Source organism: Protopterus annectens, chromosome 5.part0 (assembly GCF_019279795.1).
Source record: "Protopterus annectens isolate FY-2018-M chromosome 5.part0, PAN1.0, whole genome shotgun sequence".
Taxonomy (NCBI): domain Eukaryota; kingdom Metazoa; phylum Chordata; order Ceratodontiformes; family Protopteridae; genus Protopterus; species Protopterus annectens.
Window position 1 is genome coordinate 728,455,651 of NC_056735.1, and position 20,529 is coordinate 728,476,179.

A 20,529-nucleotide genomic window follows, 5' to 3' on the forward strand; every position below is an offset into this window, starting at 1 on the left:
GACATTACATTCATAAAACTAAGAAATACATTAGTAAAATAAAGTATTATTTTATGCTGTGTGGATCATTTGGAATGGAAGGATAAATACGATCATGCTTAATGGTAAGTAGAGATTAGTAGTTTTAAGAAAAAGTAGATGGTGGCTGTCGAAAAAGAGTGGGGGGTCTAATAAGGGTGACAGATGCCCAAATAATAAAGGAAATAAAGATAATTATGGTTATATAATAATACAGGAAAGAAATGGAAAATTGAACACTGTGTAAATTATAAATATGTATATATGTAATTTTGTAAGTATTGTACATAATGTTTTAAATAAAGGACCCCTACTCTTTATGATAGATGCAATGAGATACCTCCTTCTGTTTGAGCAGACCTTATACCCTTTGTGTGTGGTACAACAATTTTTATATAGCACAAACACCCTGCTGGAAGATTCTTTCCATTCCACAACACCTTTTATAATTTGTCACTTGAGACATAGGCAAACATGCATTCGTAGAAAAGAAAACAAACCATATTAACATGTTCCTAGTTACAAAGATTATGCATCACTTTTTTTTAACTATCAATCCAACATTAGATAAATTGCTCAATTCCTGCCATCCCTTAAATCCCATTCCTTCTCCAAAACATTATTCTGCATGTATTGTTCCCACAATTTCCATTTTTATATGTAATGTGCTCCTACCCTTTTTTAAATATCCCACTTCCAGTTCTTTCCAGTTACAATATTCATTGCTTCAAATACACTCAGTTTTGACTTTGATTTCCTTTTTCTAGTAATTGCTTTTTGGCAGCCACCATAGTTAAACTTAATAAGGCCTTTCTGTGTCTAGGCAATTCAGATCCTGTATCCAGGTTAAAGTAAATAATTTCTGCAGTTAAACCCATTTGCTTACCTTATATTTCTGACAGAGTACTCTGTAGGTAATTTATGAAGTCTGTTAACTCATTACACTCCTAAAACGTATGTTGCTGGTTACCTCTTTCTTTCACTTTCTCTTCCTGAGGAAGAATACTTTGGAGTCTGCTTGGGGTTTAAAAATAATTATGCAAACCCCTCCAAGCAAAAATCCTAAATCTTCTAGACTTTGTTTCATACTTGGGAGCCGTACATATGTCCTCCCATTGTTTCCTTGTGAATTGCGTATCCAGTCTTTCTTCCCAACCTTTTCTAAGATCCCCTGATTCCTGTAGTTAACATGCAATATTTTATGTACCTTACTAATTATCCTTTTGTAACAGCAGCTCCTGTTCTAGATTAAACTAAAAAACTGCATAAGAACAGGTCTTTTACTTAGGATTCTCCTATCCATTTCTCTTTACCTGTATTCTGATAACAGTCCCTGATAGGGAAGGCAGTTTCTAGCCTACAGTCCAAATGTCTTCTTGGCCTCTTCCCTTTCTTTTACCTTCTCCTCTCATTATTTGTATCCAGTTCCTTGGCTCTTTTGCCAGTTTTCTCCAGTAAATTCCAGTCCCCTCTTGTCTGTTCTCTGTACCCCTAATTAGATTTATCCCTATTGGCAAAGTATATCATATTGACTTAGTTCTTAGATCAGTTCCTTATTGTTGGCCTTGTTGAAGCCCCGGCACAGCACAGCAGGATGGTGAATTCCAAAGTCTTCTGTGTTGAATATTATGGCATATAGCTAACTAAAACTCACTAAAGTGCATTTGATTGATAAAGCTCTACAGAACTAAAAGTGTAAACCTCTCTTGGGTAACCAAGCCCCCACTGTGTTTATTTTAGTCATATTTTTGCCCAGTACTGTTTTCACTGCTTCTGCTTTCTATTTTATTTTATTTTGCTGCTGTGGTGTTGGCAGTGTGGGCTTCAGCAATGTAATTTTCAATGTTTCTGTATGAATCCAACAAGGATATACCCAGCCTATCATGTGGACGTTTGAATTTCCTAAGGCACATTTTTTAAATCCCTGAGCTTTGATGTGCCACCCTTAAATGTCCAGAATTAATCCATCATCTGCAGCTATTCCTCCTTATTTGTCAAGTTTTAATAATATATATGGATCACGTAATAGGCAGCATTTACTGCATTACAAAATAGGAACCACATATATAAAATAAATCTATAAAAGGGGCAGTGAATTGTGCTGAGATCTAGCAGACCATTTACAAATACATCACATAGGATTGTCACTGAACCCATTTTCTTTTTCATCTAATTTTGTATTCTCCTCTCACCACCAATTTGGACATGCTGCAGACAGGGTCCATTCTAAAGAAGTAGAAGAATGTATGTAATTATCTTTTAGGTTATTCCCAAGATATATCCTTTTTCCAAACAAGTTAGCATACAAATCATTTGGCTGAACTGGACTTTTGCCTCCTTGATGGCTGAACTGGACTTTTGCCTCCTTGATGTTTTGCATTGTATCTGCTTGAGGGAATAGCTGAACTGGACTTTTGCCTCCTTGATGTTTTGTATTGTATCTGCTTGTGGGAACGATCCAGCATCTAGCCTGTATCTCAATTGTAGGATAATGGTTTGTCATTATATACTGGAGAGATAACGTGTTCTTTTATTCGTTGGTGGGGTGGCACAGCAGAATGATGACTAATGTTAAACTGAAAATTCTTCATGTGCTATCTTGGAAATGTAGTCTTTGTACTAAGATTTGTAGCTTTTTGTTAAAATAAGTGACCAAGACCATTCTCTTGTTTTACTTTACAGCAGTCACCTTGCGAACAGGCAGTACTAGGTCTGGCAGAAGAGCTAGACAATCCTCTGTGGGTTTATCAGATGATTCTCAGGCTACTGATAGTGGCGTATTTGAAACTTTAAGCAAAAGGTATAGTTTCATACTTGAAAATAAAAACACCATGTTGTTCCAATCAAAAACATGTCAATGAAATGAATGAACTTCTGTTATTAAGTGATTTAATAGGTATTCTGCTTTTGTCATGTTGTTCATTCATGCTCTTCACTTATGCTGCTTGGTATGTTTATGTGAGAGAGTGAATGAATGAGTGTGTGTGTGTGTGTGTGTGTGTGTGTGTGTGTGTGTGTGTGTGTGTGTGTGTGTGTGTGTGTGTGTGTGTTTATATTTATTACAGCTGCAAACAATTTCTAATAAATTATTTTCTTTCAAATGCACGTTCACTTTGCATACAGCAAAAGCTGTTCCCTGAAAAATACTTGGAATGCAACTTGAGCTGAATATAGTACTAAGCATGCAGGCAGTTCATTCCAGAGATGAAGAACTGGACCTGCAGGAAGCTGGTGACTTTCTTCAGCTTCAGAAGATGGCTGAGCTTCAGATAAAAGATTTATGCTCAAAAAGGTTCATCCTGTAGGGGATTCCATGAAATATGGAAGCATAATGAAGAAGAGATGCCAAGGCACATGGTGTTGAGGAGTTGGAATCACACTTTTGCATCCCTTAGTCCCATTCCTGACCAATGGGCTGTCTCAAGCTGTAGATATGTGAGACATTGACCTTGTTGAAGCCCCTGGTATAATTTTTGCTGAGTATATTTTTCAGCCCAGTTCTTATTTCAGATGCATGAGCAAGGGCTGTAGCTATCCCCCATTTTCCACTGCAGGAATTACTGCCATTCTGTCTGCTGACTGCAGAATTATCTGGTATGTATGCTATGGACTCATATAGTGTGAAAGTTGACTCTGGACCTACAAGCACAGACCAGTAGATGCAGGAGATAAGCAGCGTATCTTTAATAGAATTGGACTTGTATTCTCTCTCACCATTTTCCTGTCTAATCTAATCTTTCTGCTCTCCAGTTTAGACCTTTCACCCTTCATGTGGGTTTGCTCTAGATTTATTGTCTTCGGTCAGGGCTGCTTTTACAACTAATGCAGTAAGAATGTCAGAATGATCACACCAAAGTATAACGTTTTAGAATTTTACAGTGGAGATTTTGTAAGCAATAAAAAAAAAAAAAAGTCTACTTAAGGAAGCAGTTGTGGCTTAAAGAGTATGGGTCATTTTGAAGCACTCCTTACTGTAGTTCAAATGGCTGGCAGGCATGAAGAGCAATGTATTGAAAATGTTTTTTCTAATGTATAAGTAAGGTAGCTTTTGATTTCACCTCAGAATCTACAGTGGAACTCAAAATTTTAAATGTAACTATGTATATATGTAAAGAAAAATGTTTTACACAGTACAGTTACCAGCACCTAGCAAGCCACATGGAAATGAGGAAGGGTCACAGCTCTATGTCCTTCTGTTTTGCCCTTATTGTTAGTCTCCAATTCCTGTACAGCTACTGCAGCTCTTGTTTTTGCCTTTGCCTTTTCCCAAGATGCAAGGGGTTCATTCACTGTTACCTTAATTTATTTCATACTCTTTCAAGATCGAGGACAGAATCCAGCACAAGCAAAAAAAACTCCTTATCAATCTCAGTCTGGCTGTTATAGTTGGAAAGTTAAGAAAAGGTAAATCCTCAGATGTCTTCCTTTTGGTTTTTCAGTGTTTCTTTCTTTTTGTTCACTCCACATCACCTGACTTATGCCAGCGTTTCTCTGACTTAATATCCATGACAGTTGAATTATAGTGTTCTAGGTGGATTCATGTCAGTTAAAAGAAACCACAGTAGTAAAATTAAAAGTAAACGAAAACATTGAAAACAGTGACAAAATTAAACAAGCACTTTTGGAAGAGAGAAAGCACCCCCTGTGAGGGGTTTTACCCCCTTGTACCCAATTGCTTAATATCAATCATATCTAGAAGCTGTGGAATGTCACAGCTCTCATCATATATAAACCATTAGACTCCTGAGCATTTCTAAAAGAGTCAAGTTAAAAAGCATAAGCCAAACACATTTAAATGCTACGTGGGCAGCAGATGCAATTAAAAACATGCAAACACCAATACTGTTCAGCAGAAAGCCTGCTTTGTAATAATAGTCAATTTGCTCTCAGTCTTCACATCAGTACTGTGATATAGTATAAATAGTTTCATAGAAGGTTGCTAGGTTAATGGCTTACGAGCCATTACAAGCCTTGACAATATAACCCACAAGTATCCAACATATGGCCCTTAGGGGCAAGAGGATGGCATAGGTTTGTGCCAATGCCTTGAGTATTTTACAGATCGCTGCTGTACATAAGGGACATAGTCTGTACCCTGGGTGTGAATTTGTGATTCCCCATCCACTGATCCAAACTGTGTTTGAAGTGGACCAGGGAAGGGCTCTACTTTATGTGCATAGGAAGCATGTTCCAAAGAAGGGGTAATCTCTGAAAGACATATATGTCTCTCCAGCCTGTTTTGTTTGAGTCACTAACTAAATTTAGATCCCTAGATCGGGTGACCCTCATGCAGTTTGTCTTGCAAATGTGTAGCAGCTCCATCAGGGCTGGATTTGTGAGTACCTTGTAGGTCAGGCATAGGTCACCCCTTAATAGTCGGTAGGCGACAGAGTAAAGGGATAGGGCTTTTATTCTATCTGCATAAGGCATGTTGATTACACCCTGTGTTTTCTTTGTGAGTAACCTCTGAGGTCACTTAAGCTGTTGTAAGTGCCTAGTCAAGTACACACCAAATGACACATTATACTCAATTATTGGTCTAATGAGGGATGAGTACAGTGGGACTATAATTTCCTTGGATCTGGATGCTATGTCTTTACTTATAAGCAGTGCCATACAGGACTTCCTCACTGCTGTGGACATAAGGTGGTCAAAGATCAAGCTACTGCCTGTGTACCTAGATCTGTCACTTCTGAGTCTACTCTTAGAGGTGTGTTATTAGTGTTGTAATTTGCAGGGGTATTTGATTTCCCATATGGTATGATAATGCTTTGTTTGCATTTAGTTTTAGACCATGGCTCTGACACCAATCATTTGTCTGATTTAGACCCTCCTGAAGGATATCTAGTCATTGGGGATTCATTGATTGCCCCCAGCTTGCAGTTGTCAGCAAACACTGTCATCCGTAGACTTTCTGTGTTAGCCATTGCTTCAGAGAAGTATATTCCAAATGGGAGTAGTCCCAGTACTGAACCCTGTGGCACACCAGTAGTAACTGGCATCTTGCTGGGTCTGGATTCCCTCACTTTAACACCATGTGTCCTGTCTGTGACCAATTTTCTATCCATCTGTTGATGTAGGAATTTATGCCCAGTTTTGTGAGTTTCCTTTATTTCTTGCTGCATGTAACTACCTCTCATCTGCAGCCTTTCTACCACCCCAGCCCTTTTCACTGTTGGTGCTGCCATATATACCTTCCTTTGCTGCATCTTCTCCTTTGCCATTGTCTGTGCATTCTTCTAAGAAGCTTTGTCAGCTGTTCTGATTTTGCCTTGGTTTCTGGATCCTGTTTATACTTCTTAGTGTGACATGTAATATATGCTCCTTTTTCATTTTGCACATACATGCATTAGATTGTAGTGTATCTTCACTTTCCTTTCTTTTCCTTCTGCCTTTGATTGGGTGAGTCACATTGGCAGCCAGTTAAGTAGGGCAGATCTTCCTATGGGTATTGAGGGGTATTCCCAGCTGGAAAGAACAAGGGCTGGATATCTTGCAGTAACAGTCCTAGTTCTGCATACTTCAGCAGGATCACCCACAGTGCCTTATTCCGGTACAGAAAACAACAGCAGCCTGGATTAGCATACTTCCCTATCCCATCACACCTTACATCTGTGTAAGGTTAAAGATCTGCTCACTGTTTCTTGTCTTAGACATAAAACTCTGTTCCTGCTGAATCAGAGGTTGACTCTCTGATGGACTGTCCTTTCCAGTATTCTAGCATAAACTTTTGCTTGGTGGCTGAAAAGTGTATGTGGCATTACCTGTACCTGTTAATACATCTGGGTAATACATGTTGAAGTAAAAAATCAAAGCTCTGTTAGAAGCCATGGAGTGATAACCTAGCAAAATGCCATCTGCAAATCTTGAAAAACGCTCTTAATTTTTGGGGTAAAGTGCTTTCTAGTAGTCCAGGGCTTTGTCTATAGAATTCTTAGAATTAGAATTCTTACAGACTTATTTAAACCACATTTCCTTAACACACAAAATTAGCATTTGTTTCCTCTATAGTACAGAACAGAACTCCTGACCAATTAAAAATAGAATGTTTAAACAAGGCCAGATTTTATTTCCACTTAAAATGTATGATGGTGTATTCAGGGATATGTGAAATTATATCATCTCTGTGTCAAATAAGTTAGCGATGTGCAATCCTTACTGTAGTCTGAAATCGTGTAGACTGTTTGAGCCCCATATGGCCATTTATTCCTTACTGATTTGTCCTTTTCTTAGTAAGCATCAAGATGGTGCCTGGTAAAAATAAATCTGTAATAATTAATGTCTCATTTACTAGGTATACTTTTATATCTGGATTGAAATGAAGTGGAAAGATGTAAACCACATATGTACTGTGTAGTTCAAGGTGCAGGGTAAAGAATTAAATGTGCAGTAATATCCACGTATGTATCATGTGTAGGTATAGAAATCATCTTACTAGATGGAACTTGTCATGTTTTACACTATATGATTACATCTTTCTTTCTTATTCCACCTTTCCTTTAGCATCTGAGACGTGCCTCTACCTTTCAACTGCTTAATCTCTCCATAGCTGTTTGTATGTATGTGTGTGTCCACTGGTGAATTTGTGTGCGTGTCTCTGTATCTGTGTGTGTGTGTGTGTGTGTGTGTGTGTACATGTGTGTCTGTATTTGTGTGTGTGTGTGTGTGTGTGTGTGTGTGTGTGTGTGTGTGTGTGTGTGTGTGTGTGTGTGTGTGTGTGTGTGTGTGTGTGTGTGTGTAACAGATTAATAACAGTGGACACTCGTACTGGGGTGAGTGCAAGCAGATTGCTCCCACTGTCTAGTTCATTGTAGAGGCGCAGTAGTAAGTTACATTTGTTTGTTATGCCACACTTGTGTTGCTTTTACACATCCTTTGGTGTTGGTGCTTGTATTTTTCAGGAACGAGGAGGCAGATGAATCTCTCTTTAATCATGCTGCTACCACTGAACCACCACAGATTCAGGTTGGACTTGGGTGAGTAAGAATAAGCCTGACTGCTAACTTCTCAAATTTGAATTTCCAAGATGACCATACAAAAGCACTGTATAATTGACAATCAGTGAGTTGTTTATTGCACCTCTAATTTTGATTTTAAAATGTTTACTGTACACAATGTGTGTTCTTTAAAGGTTCCTTCATCTTTTATTTTCTGACCTTTCCTTATTAGAGCGACCTCCCGCCTCTGCCCATCTCAGAGTCTTAGATGCTTTTCTTTTGGCAGAGATAATAGTATTTACTCAATTTATGTCTAAATTCTCTGTTCAGAATTCTTGTAAAAGACAATCATGGGTACAGATGTCACAGACAGCATTACATTGTAGAGTAGCAACATTTGTCATGGAGGCAAGCACTAAAATACAAGCCTCAACCGAAAGTACATTGTAAGAGTTGAGAACTCCAGGAACTGTTAGATGCAGCACCATACTATGCCATACATACTCCAGAAGTCAAACAGGCCATTCTGGGAATGGTGTCCTGTGGACGGGTTACAATAGTGGTGGTGGTGGTGTTGGTGGGGTAAGATACCCAAAAGTTGGCTGCAGATGACTTTTTGAGTAAGGATAGTCATGTTGAACCAAAAATCTGACCACAGCTTGGAGTGAGAAATATGGCACTTGCTATTTTTTTAATTTTGAGGTATACATTCTTGACATACAGCAGTTAGTCAATGTTTTTTGAAACTAATGCTTGCATATTTCCATTGCTTAAAATCATCACATTTAAAACATAAGCAGACTGATCTATGTATGTAGTATAGGCAAGGAATATTGTGAAAGAGTCAACTGCAGAGAGAAACAAAGAGGATGTAGGTTCTACTAGTATCAGATCTACCAGATGTGTAAACTTTTGCCTTGCCTTGAATATGTGATGGCAGAGGCTGAGTATTTGCAATTGCAAGCCTGAGGACTAGAACATCTTTGTCACTGTGTAGGTACTGCATCAAGTTTTCAGGCTGTTAATGCCAGCTGCGGCTCAATGTTCTATTTCTGTACTGCAAAGACCTTAAGTCGTTCCTGCATACTACACTGTTTTGTTTTTGTTGGTCTACTTTTACCTTTGGTCATGGCTGAAAATGGTTTTTGGATGTGTTCACTTACCCATTTAAAAAACAAACATGGGAGAGTTTAAAAGTCTAAAAGTGGAGATATTCAGAGGGAGAGAGATCTGTTTCCTAGGAAATCATCCTGTTTGTAATGTCATGCACAAACACACAGATTTTGGCAGGTGTCCAAGAAGCTGTTTGCTGGACCACTGTCATTTTGCATTCAATTTTTTTTAAATATTGCTGTAAACAGATGATGTGCTGACTCTGATCCCTTTAGTAGTACTAAACAGCAGTTGAAAACTGATTTCTTCTGTCTTTAAAACTGGGTGAAGAACAACAAGCAGTCCATAAACTTTACAAAAACAGTCTATATGTTTTTTGGTACTAATAAGAAACTAAATTCAAATTATATTTGGTAAGATTCTTGATTTGCTCAAAAGCAAACTACAAAAGCATGATAAATACAAATATTTGGATGTCTGGATGGACCCAGCTCTTTCATTTAAAGACCACGTAGAACAAATGGTTGATAATTTAACTATATAGTTAAAAATCCTTCTGTACTATATTAAGTCATGTGATACCTGATTCTAGGCAGGTATAGTTAGAAATACCTTATTATCTAAACTGAAGTAGGGTTTACCAGAAATTGCCCTTAAGTGTCTATAATACTCACTGGCTCCATATGTCTACATGTGCACATAATACATACTGCTACCACCCCCAATACAGGCTAAATGTAATGGCATGAACCCATAACCTATGTACAGGTCAGGCATAAAAATAATCCTTAAGTCTGCCAAGACCACCATTTAGTATGGCAAAGAAGAAGAAAAACAAAGCTTCAGAGAGATTGTTCCAGCAAACTGGAATCAATTACCTACAGATATGAGAAATGAGACTGAATGCGCAAACACTTTTGGAGTAAACTAATATCAACCTTAAAGGGGCCTTTTCCTGCAGCTGGTTCAGTGATAACTGAAAATGAGCATCACCTTCATTGCCCATCATTAATCTGTTAAACCAAACTTTTTATTCTCTTTATTACTCCTTACAAAGTTAATATACAGTCGAATAAATTTATTTAACACTTGCATATCAAGCCATTCTGATCTAATGCACATATTTATCCTACAGTACCTCGATCTACTATTTACATTCACTTATCCAAAGAAAAAAGTATTTTACACGTTCTATTAAGTTTAGTTGTGTATCTACTAGTTTAACATTTAACTAATGGACATTCATTTTACTGAGTCACAACTAATTACCTTTGACATTTGCTTTTTAAACCACCTTTACCTCATACTGCTTGGTGTTACCTAGTCTCTAAATCAGTGCTGGTAAATGCTGCTGTTGTAGATTACATCATTCCTTTATTTTTCACTAGGAACTGGCCTGTAAGACTTCCTGTAACCAAATAGGTTAAGTTTGCAAAGTTTAATAATAAAAGGACTTTACTGCCATTTGATATTGTAATAATTTAAGCAGAATTTCAAGATCCTGCAAATTTTGAAAACTGTAAATGCATGATGTAATTGTATCTGCTAAAGCATTTAAAAGTTGTAACTGTTGCTAGACTGTTTGTATTATGCACAACGTTGTAGTATGGTGTTGATATTCAATTTACTGTTACAAACTCATATTTATAGTATAGTTCTTCTTCATATTGCCATGTAACTGGGATTTGGCTAAAAGATGTCTTTGGAACAGCCTACTTACCCGGTTCACAAATTAAAAAAAAAAAAGAAAAACAACCATGGTGAGCAAAAGAGAAAGATCCCACAAGGTTGAAAGCATGTCTTGCACAACTGCACTATAACAATAGAACTAATAATTATAAAAGCATTCTGTGACTTGTAAATTCAGGGTGTTGAGGTCAGGGAGATTTATTGCATTCTTGCACTTGTCTTTTGTTGTATGGTAGATCTCCTGTGCATGGTAAAGACACCTGCACAGAATTGCGTATGTGTTTATTTTTAATGGGCTTTTTATCTCAAGCTTTGTAGTAAAACATGTTGCATAATACTGCTTTTGTGGAAATTATTTAAATGTATTACAGGAGCCTAATGTTTAACTTTTTTTTATTTAAGGTATGATGTTGGCAGTGAATGTCTTATTGTCCATATACTGCAAATGAAGCACTTCTGGTCTCCCACTACAGAAGGCTGCCAAATGTAAGTTGGATGTAGAAAGTAAAAAAAATTGGTTTGACTGTGACCTTAACTACCTTAATCAAGTGTCTGTTATTCTGAAATGTCTTTACTTCCTCTTTCTGTGCAATTTAAGCAAAAAATTCAAGATTATGTATAAGAATACAAACCATTTAACAGACGTAGGCTGTGTAGTGTTTAGAGTGTGCAAAGTTTTAGAGCTGACCTATTACAGTTTCTGTTTTTGCACTCTAACTTATTATGTCCTCTTTATAAAGTTGCTTTTTGTTTTGCACTGCAGCATCTCCAAAGTAATCTTCTGCTTTATGCCCTTTTCTATAAAAAAAATGGTTTACTTCTTTCCTCACCTCTCCTGCCCCTCTCCCTGCTTTGTGAAACTGCTTTTTTCTTTCTGTACCTCATTATAATCAATGCTTCCTCTCTTTCCAGTTTGTAATTTTTCATTTCAAGTTCTTTTGAGATCATGCTCATTTTTGTCATCCCACCTTTCATTCAAGGAATCAGTAACAAGGTGAGTTATTGTCTCACTCATTACTGTTTCCTCATAGTTCATTTTATTTGTATACCTCAGCCGTTCCTCTTCTCTATTTTTTCTGTATCTTTTTTTTTTTCTGGCTCTGTGAGCATCATGATGCTGTCACAGTGCATTTGTTTCCCATCACTGTGGTGAGAGCAATGTATAGTGCAGCCATCATACCAGCAACCATGAAAGCTGTTTTCTATTTTGGCCTCCAACACGAACACGCACATGCCATATAAAGGTTACCGCCATTGGGTTGGAATCACAAAGTCCACACTCCCTAGACTTATGGCCAATGGTTGCTTGCAAAACTTCCCTTTCATGGGAGCAGGTTGGCCATCTGGGACTGTCACCATTTTCCCCTCAGGATGGAGAAGCTGGCATAAGCTGCTCATTCTCACCTTTCCCAGCACAGCTCTTCCACTGCCCATGCCATTGTTTGATCTTAGGTAATCTGAGTCATAATCAAGGCCTCAACCCTTTACATCCCAAAACCAGGCTTCTGTGTTTTCATTTTGCTTTATGTGAGTCTCACTTTATTATAGCACTTAATCTCCTGGACCATTTTTGAATTTATATGCTGAATTCTTTTCAGTAATAACATGACATAACTTGAGTGCTTGTTACAGTCTAGCATTTTTTGTTGGTTTAATAGACAGAGTTTACCAGTTAATACTGCCAAACCAAACTCCTCATTGTATTATGCAACTCAAAAATGCACTTTCTTTTCCTTATTATTTGCAGTATCTCTGAACCATGGTGTTCTTTCATAAACCAGGTTGTGTGGAGCAAGTATGTGAAAATATATCTAGTGCTTTCTCTGTTTTTCTACATATATGTTGAATTGTCTGTCAGTAAAAAGTTTTACACACCATAAGCTTATGTATATTTCAGACCACCTCACACCAGTAGCATGACAGTCTAGAACCAAGAATATGCTCACCCCTAAAATGGAGTATGTACTTTTTATGATTTCACTGTACAGCTTGCGAAACACTTTTATTACAAAGGGCCATCATTGTTTTATTAAACTTGCAGATACATAGAGCTCATCACTACATTCTCTGTAATTCCACAGGTATTCTGCATGAACCATAAAGTGATATCTTTTGTTTTTTTAGCCAACTTACATAAACTGCTATATTCTGGCAAGGATTCAGAAACAGGCCCAATTGTGAGAGTGGTAAGGCTGCAGCAAAAAAATTGCCTTTTAGTGCAATGGCAGAAGCCAACAATTCAGAGACACATTAGCCTCATCAAGGAAAGACCTAATTATGAGCTAATTTGCTTGTCTCTGACTTGGTAATTACTACATGCACTAACAATTCCTTGTCAGCTGCACTTGCTATAATCCCTTCTGGCATCCACTACATACACATCCAAAAACACACACATAAACATGCACACACACACACACACACACACACACACACACACACACACACACACACACACACACACACACACACACCACCATACCTCTTAACCTGTCCTTGAGTTAACAGAATGTCCCTAATGTTGTCTCTAATTTTCCCCACCCCTAGTAAGTCATGAATGATTACAGTCAATCAGTAATGTCAGACATTAGAGTTCATTCTTCTTATTGTTCTGAAATGCATCGTGATGCAACACCAATTCCTGTATTAACTCAATAAGAGGAATAGAGTAATATTTAAAAAGATTCCATGGTGTTGTCTAGTGCTCCCCCTGGCTTTATAGATTATCCAGAAGCCTTGAGCATGTTCCTGGAAAGAGACATACCCTTATAGTCAGTCAGTAATGCCAGGCATTAGAGTTTTATAATGTTTTGTTCTCATTTGCAGGTTCTTGCTGCACACCTTGTTATTCTGTTATCTTTTACAGCAAATATCTGTAATATTTAAAATTATTCCCTGATGTCTAGTTTCACCCTTCTCCCAGATGTCATTCACTGCTTGTTAATCTGAGAAGGAGTTCAAAGGTAAGGCAGCTACCCAGCCTCACACACATTCTGGATTCTAGTAAATATGCACGATTGCATTAATAAAAACAGGAAAATATTTAATGATTTTCCAAGTATTAGAGTGTCTGTGGGACATGGTCCTTTATATAGTTATAGACTTAGATATAATTAAATAACAGTTGGGAGAGGAAATGCCACAAATTGAGTTACAGCACTGAGTTAAGAGGCATATCCAGATGTAGCAATGTAAATACATATTATCTGGATATACTGCAGTCATAAGAGGTTCTGGAACTGTTAGATGTCATGGCAATTATAATTGTAACACCAAAGAGACAGTTTATTTGGCAAGATGTAAAATATGCTCAGTGTACTACTTTGGGAAAAACTGAAAGGGTGCTAAGGAAGAGAGTTCATGAGCATGTTTGATATATCTAAGAGGGATTTGAACTATGGATTAAGTAAGCATGCTATTGTCCTATAAGGATTTTAAAATGTTTCATTTTTTTTTATTTAGAAAAGATTATGAAGGCTCCTAGAGGCAGACAATGGGAAGATAATCATGGGGTTAAGTAAGCTTAAATGGCAAATTAGATTACATGCTGATGCTAGTCCAGGAGTTAATGACAGAATTTCATCAGCAGTTAAATTTAAGGGCAGATTATAATATAAGTGCTTCATAAGCAATAATGTAATAAATTATTAATCAAACATTTAATGTACTAATATAGTTATGTTATTTAGGAATGTTTTTAGAAATGTATATACTTTAATGTTTAACCTTATAGGTTTTGCGTAAGAGTTTTATGTTATATGTGATTTTTTTTTTTTATATATATAAGTATGTGAAATGATGTTATGAGCATGTGCTGAAATGAAGTGACTTGATTGTTTTTTTGCACTTTTAATAGAGTTGAGGATATGATGCTACAGATTCTGAACAGGTCACAGCCAACAGCTGCAGACTGGCATCAGCATTCATTGACCTTTTGCATGGCAGCATGCACTTTCTGTCAAACATAGACTGTTTTGCCATAAAGTTTTTCTAACTGTCAGTTTATCAGTTAGTGGATCAGTTTTAAGCATACTGCTTTTCCACTCTTTACATTTACTAGGGACATTTCCATAGATTTTCCACAAATCACAGATTATTTACTATTACAGTATTACAGTTCATTGATTTCAGTTTTGCATTTAAACTGCATCAACTTACTTGACTTAGTAATTTCTTTCTGGAGTACATGCTTTATATTGAAGTAACATTTTTAATAAGCTTAGTTCATTCACTGTGCATATCTTAGTAAGCAGTCGTCCATTTATTTAATATTACTTTACCAAGACACTTAACAATACTAAGAAACTTAAATATTTTAATAGTGTAGTTGGATAGAAAGTAAATGAAGCAAAACCAAAGGCTATAGTAATGAACTATGTCCCAAAACCTGACTTGATGCACTCTGTCTTTTTGTGGTATCATGACAGGATACGATATTTGGGGATTTGGCAGAAATGGGATGTTGAGTAAGCATCTAAGTAAATGTCAGAGGAAACTACTCAAAAGATTATAAATAAGACAATGGAAACTGTATTTATGGACATTGAATAAGACCCAAGTGAGTAAGATGTTTTTGTACACATTGATTCTATATGTAAGTCAGGTTAATTCAGCATCACAACCGAAACTGACTAGACTGAAAATAGCCCACAACGGCAGGTAGCCTAGTGCTTACCTTTGAACCAGTATGTATCGCCTTAGAGACTAAATGTGAAAAAATATTAAAATAAATGAAATTAAGGAGTTCTTTTGGGACAACAAAAGGGAAAAGGTAAGGAAAAACTAATACTTAGAAACGAACAGGATGGATTAGGGCTTCCACAATTGGAGGCATACTATCATGTCACACAACATAGATTAATGTATTTGATTCAGGTAAGATTATATGCACATATAGAAGCACATGATAGATATCACGCCCAATGAAGTAAGATAGGCATTTAGGCAGTTCCAGTAAATTAATATAAATAACATTTTGTATAACTTTATATACATAAAAATTAAGCAAATCTTTATATTAAAGGTAATTAGATCCTTGAAAAATAGAATAACTTCAATATGTTATACCATATAGTTATAAGAAAGACACAGGAAAAAATCATGAGCATTTTAAGAAAAGAGGAGAAAAAGAACCAAGATTTTGGGTACAGGTTATAAAAGAAATTGCAGTAATAAAATGTGGTAAAGCCAGACAAGATTTGGGGACGGGTTATTGAACTTTCATTTATAGGTCTAATGTTAGAGTTCAAGGAAGATATGCAGGGGTTGGAAGGTTAGTTTTGGTAATCTACATATAGTAGAGTTTATAACTGAGGTAGAGCAGAAATAAATGACCAGAAATGAGTGATAAGAAGAGTACATAAGGCAATATTAGATTTGAGAAGAAAAATCTACAAAGGTTAAATAGCATGGAGTGGTTGATTAAATATACATATTATAGATGAGCAAATGGAGAAAAAATGAATTTTGTCATAGAAGTGTTTACACAAATATTTCTATATTCCTGTGAAAGTTGAAAAATATCCTCACAAGACAAGAAGCATATATTGGTGATGGTTCAGAAAGGGGTTTTTGGGAGCATATATTCTGGTAATGCAAGTAGTTGCTTTGCTACAGAATGATTTGAGTAACATGCTAAGATAATTTAACCTCATTGTAGAGACGTTTTTGTTGAGTTGCTGTAAAATAATGCACTAAAGAAGTGAAAGTGTTACTATTGTTAGTATTGATAGTGGCTTAAAAAGCTATAACTAGAAAATGGAAAGACAGAGACAAACTATAAGTAAGAGGGGTGAAAAAATGATTACAGAGTTTAAAAAATGTGGAAGTAGGAACTATCAGAGATCAGAAACACAACTTCATTGTAATAAAAATGGGCTAGATACGATGTTGTCTTGTAGTTTGAAGATTATGATACAGAGCAGAGTACCTAAGATGTGTGTCTAGTTAATAAAGTAGATCCCAATCCAAGTTGAGAAATCAGTATTGTAGCCAGTAATACTTGTAGTTGAGTGCAAATAAAATGATATATTCACTAATTAATTTGTAATCTCAAATTGGGTTGTAAATAGTTAATTTATAAGTTTAACTGTTTTTTCTAATGAGCAATATTAAATAAAACATGGGATTAAGACTGAATTGTGATACTTGATTTGCATATTTAACAATGCCAAGTTATTGATTATTGAATGTAAGCACTGCCTGTCTGACATGAGACAGTTTTATGAGTATTGTATGAGCGTATAATTACAAAATGATTGTACCATCAGTTGCTGCCGAATTATCAAGTGCACTATGCTTGGGGACTGCACAGAGTATTACACTGAAAAAAAAGTTTTTAATAAAGTATTTACATTGCTAAAAATAAAACAATATTCTACTTCTTAAAAAAGCACTTTAACAGTATTTATTATTTGGTCATTCTGACACTGCTAGACGTGCCATTCACTTCTTTTTTTAAGCTGGTTTAACAAATAATTGCTTTTACTTCTCTCTGATTCAGTGTTTTGCTTCTGTCACTCTCTTTCTCTCTGGGTGTGACAAAAAAGATTTACTCTTTCATTCAAGTAGAAATTAACTGAGCAATGTGCTTTGAATTTCACTGTTATTAAACTAGCAGTAACTTGACAGAATTTACTGTTTGCCCAAAGAGAAAAAGTAACAATTCCTCATGATATATACACATGACTCTCATTTTCTACAGATGGGGAAATCACCTCATAATGAATTTGCATTTACAGCCACCAATGTAAGAATCAACATATGTTATAGCTTGATGTAGTGAAACCAAACTTTGCCCACATTCTTCACCAATGTAATATTAGCAAACACTCTGGACACTAACTGTGTGGATTCAGTGTCATTTATTTAAAGTTACTTTTTGCAGTGCAGATTATTTACAATGCCATCACCAACTATACCATGTTATAGAGAATACTCACATTTTACTTCAGGTAAATGACTCAGATTTCAGTGCAGATAACCTGTAGTCCAATGCCTATATCACTTGAAAGGATGAAGTGTGTAGTACTCAGTCTGTCATGCTCTACAGGCCGACGCCTATGTATCTGTCCAGAACATTTCCCACCTTTGTCTGAAAACTCTCTCGCCTTCCTTTCTTTTTTTTCTTCCTCATTTGTAAGGGGGTGAGGGATTCTCCACTTAGGCAGGTAGGAATTGTCCTCTTTCAAGATTGCCTCAAAACTGTAACTCCACACATTTTACAGCTGATTGGTTGGGCATTCTGGCATTGTCCACGTAGTGCATATATAGTATTAACTTTTAAACATACACTAATTGTACATCTCCCTAAACCACAGGGAGAAACAGATTGCCAACCTATGCCCACTAGCAAAACTTCTTGAATAAGATCATTTTTGAAGAGACACTAGAATATCTTTCTAAGTATGATATACTAGCTGTGAAGCAACACAGTTTCTGTCCCAATTATAGTACCTTAAATATGCTATATATGCTCACTGATAAAATTTACAACAATATGGATCAAGATCTGATGACATGTACAATATTTCATTATCTCAAAAGAGCCTTCAAAACAATCAATTGAGAGCAATATGGTTGAAGGCCTGATGACCTGTAAAATATTTCTTTATCTCAAAATAGCCATCAAAACAGTCAGCTGAGAGTAGTTACAGACATCATATTATCTCCATAGGTTATAGAATAGTTTTACAAATACCTATCCAGTAGACACTTCATTGTATATAGAGCTTGTGATTCCTCAGTAAATGGAAAACATTTCCTGCAGAGTACTGCAAGGATCAGCAGTTGGACCACTTCTGTTCTCATTGTCTGTTAACAGTTTTCCTTGGGACATCCTATCACTTGACTACATAATGTATGCAGATGATGTAGTGTCCACTAGGCATGGGAAGTCACCTCATGAAATCTCTACAAAGTTGCAGTTTGATTTTGAAGTACCTTGCAATTATTTATTTAACAAAAAAATTGTAAATACCAGCAAGACTCCTATCATGTTGTTTGCTATAGCTTGAAAAATTGAATATACCCTCATGCCTGCTATCACTGATCTTCTTTTTAACATTTTGTCTACAACAGTTTAATGCAATTCAAGTTCACTGGTAGGACTGTATTATTGGTGTAATATCCAAGCTCCTTACTGCTAAGTGTATCAACCACATCTTCTTTCTCTTATAAACTGGTAATAGCCAATTTTATTAAGCTAGTAGTAGCCAATTTTATTTAGCACTTGTTTGCATCATGTCTTGTAAATACCCAACAGATAATTAAGCTAGTCACCCTTTCCTTCGATTTTAATTGTCCAGCTAATCCCTACTAATAGTACTTAACATCTATTCTCTCTACTCTTATTAGGAGGTACTCCATTACCTGAATTCTGCCTCTGCCTTAGTTGACTCAGTGAACCCCAAGCCAAGTTTGACCTCTGGGAATTTATAATCCTATTGGTGAAATTCCGGACCTACTATTCTGGAGCCTCGTCCTCTTATAGTGAATGTATGTGATTTGGTATTGCTCCTGTGATTTCTGTCTGTGTACCTTCGTCTCTGTTCCAGTTCCAAAGTACATCACCCCCTCTTGTCTCCCAAGCACACTTCAGTTCATATCCCCTTAATTTCCCGTTCTTCAGTCTAACATCCCCTGTTTCCTTTTACTGATAGCCTTTGTAACAATTAGGGTTAGAGCCTGCCAATATTATTTTCCCCTCTAGCTTTATTACTCTGACCTCCATATAAAACATCTTAGTTGTTCCTATATTCCTTCTCCGCTTCCATTACCTACTTGTCCTTCTATCCCTCTCCTACTAATACCCTATAAAAACACCCCCTGTATTCCAGCTCTATTTGTCAGACATAGCTTACCTTACTGATTGTTTTCTTCTTCAGTGCTGCGCAAGGAGGCTGGGCCATCCCTCTCCATTCCCCTTGCTTCACTCAGGCTCAGTCTGCTCGCCTACCATACCCCCATTCCCGTCCACCCCCACGTCAATTAGATTTATACCTAGCAACCCTTCCCACATACCCTGCAATCACCCATCCAGACCACACCTACATGTGTTAATTGAAGATCACAATTTACTCCACACATACTCCACATCACTAGTAGTTAAATATATTAATTAAGCCCCTGCTGCAAATAGACTCTTACTCACTCATATAACCTCTTCGCTACCAATAGACCCTATACTAACACACTACTCTTGTTATGCACACAATAGTCTCATTCTAACTGCCTTTCCTCACCATGAGCTACTTTCAAATAACTCTCCTCCACACTGTCATGCTGGAATCTTACTGCTCTTATGTTTCATCACATCATACCATATTATTCTACAAAATACTAATTCTCATTCCTGGCATACCTAAGCAATCCTACATACTATACTATAATACCTACTCCGTTCTCCATCACCAACACTGACTATCATCTAAAAAGATTCCTTCTACCAAGGAACTTTTCTCCCAACTCTCAAAGAAATGAAAAACTAATTAATACAATTATGAAACTCTACTCATACATTCTTAATCTGTTAGGTCAATCCGGGGACATACACCCCAACCCTGGCCCCATGTCAACATGCAATGTAATAAGTAGCTCAAACACTATCAACATAGGACCACTACACCAAAACAATAAGTCATCTCTACTCCTCCCTAACATGAACGCAAGAAGTATTGCTAATAAAATTCATGACCTGCATGTCCTACTATCTCATTAATCCCCAGATGTAGTAATATTAACCGAAACATGGCTTAAACCCAACAATAACAAC

The 20,529-nt window shown here is 36.6% G+C and overlaps 1 protein-coding gene across 2 annotated transcripts in view; it reads left to right on the top strand.

The window, feature by feature from the left end:
• Window positions 1-20,529, top strand: part of WWC3 (WWC family member 3) — a 1,641,181-nt gene that overhangs the window by 1,313,056 nt on the left and 307,596 nt on the right. For both annotated transcript variants that reach the window (XM_044072574.1, XM_044072573.1), the window contains exons 12-14: window positions 2,701-2,818; window positions 7,920-7,994; window positions 11,160-11,243. In XM_044072574.1, coding sequence (XP_043928509.1) covers window positions 2,701-2,818; window positions 7,920-7,994; window positions 11,160-11,243 — 277 coding nt within the window. The remainder of the gene's footprint in view (window positions 1-2,700; window positions 2,819-7,919; window positions 7,995-11,159; window positions 11,244-20,529) is intronic.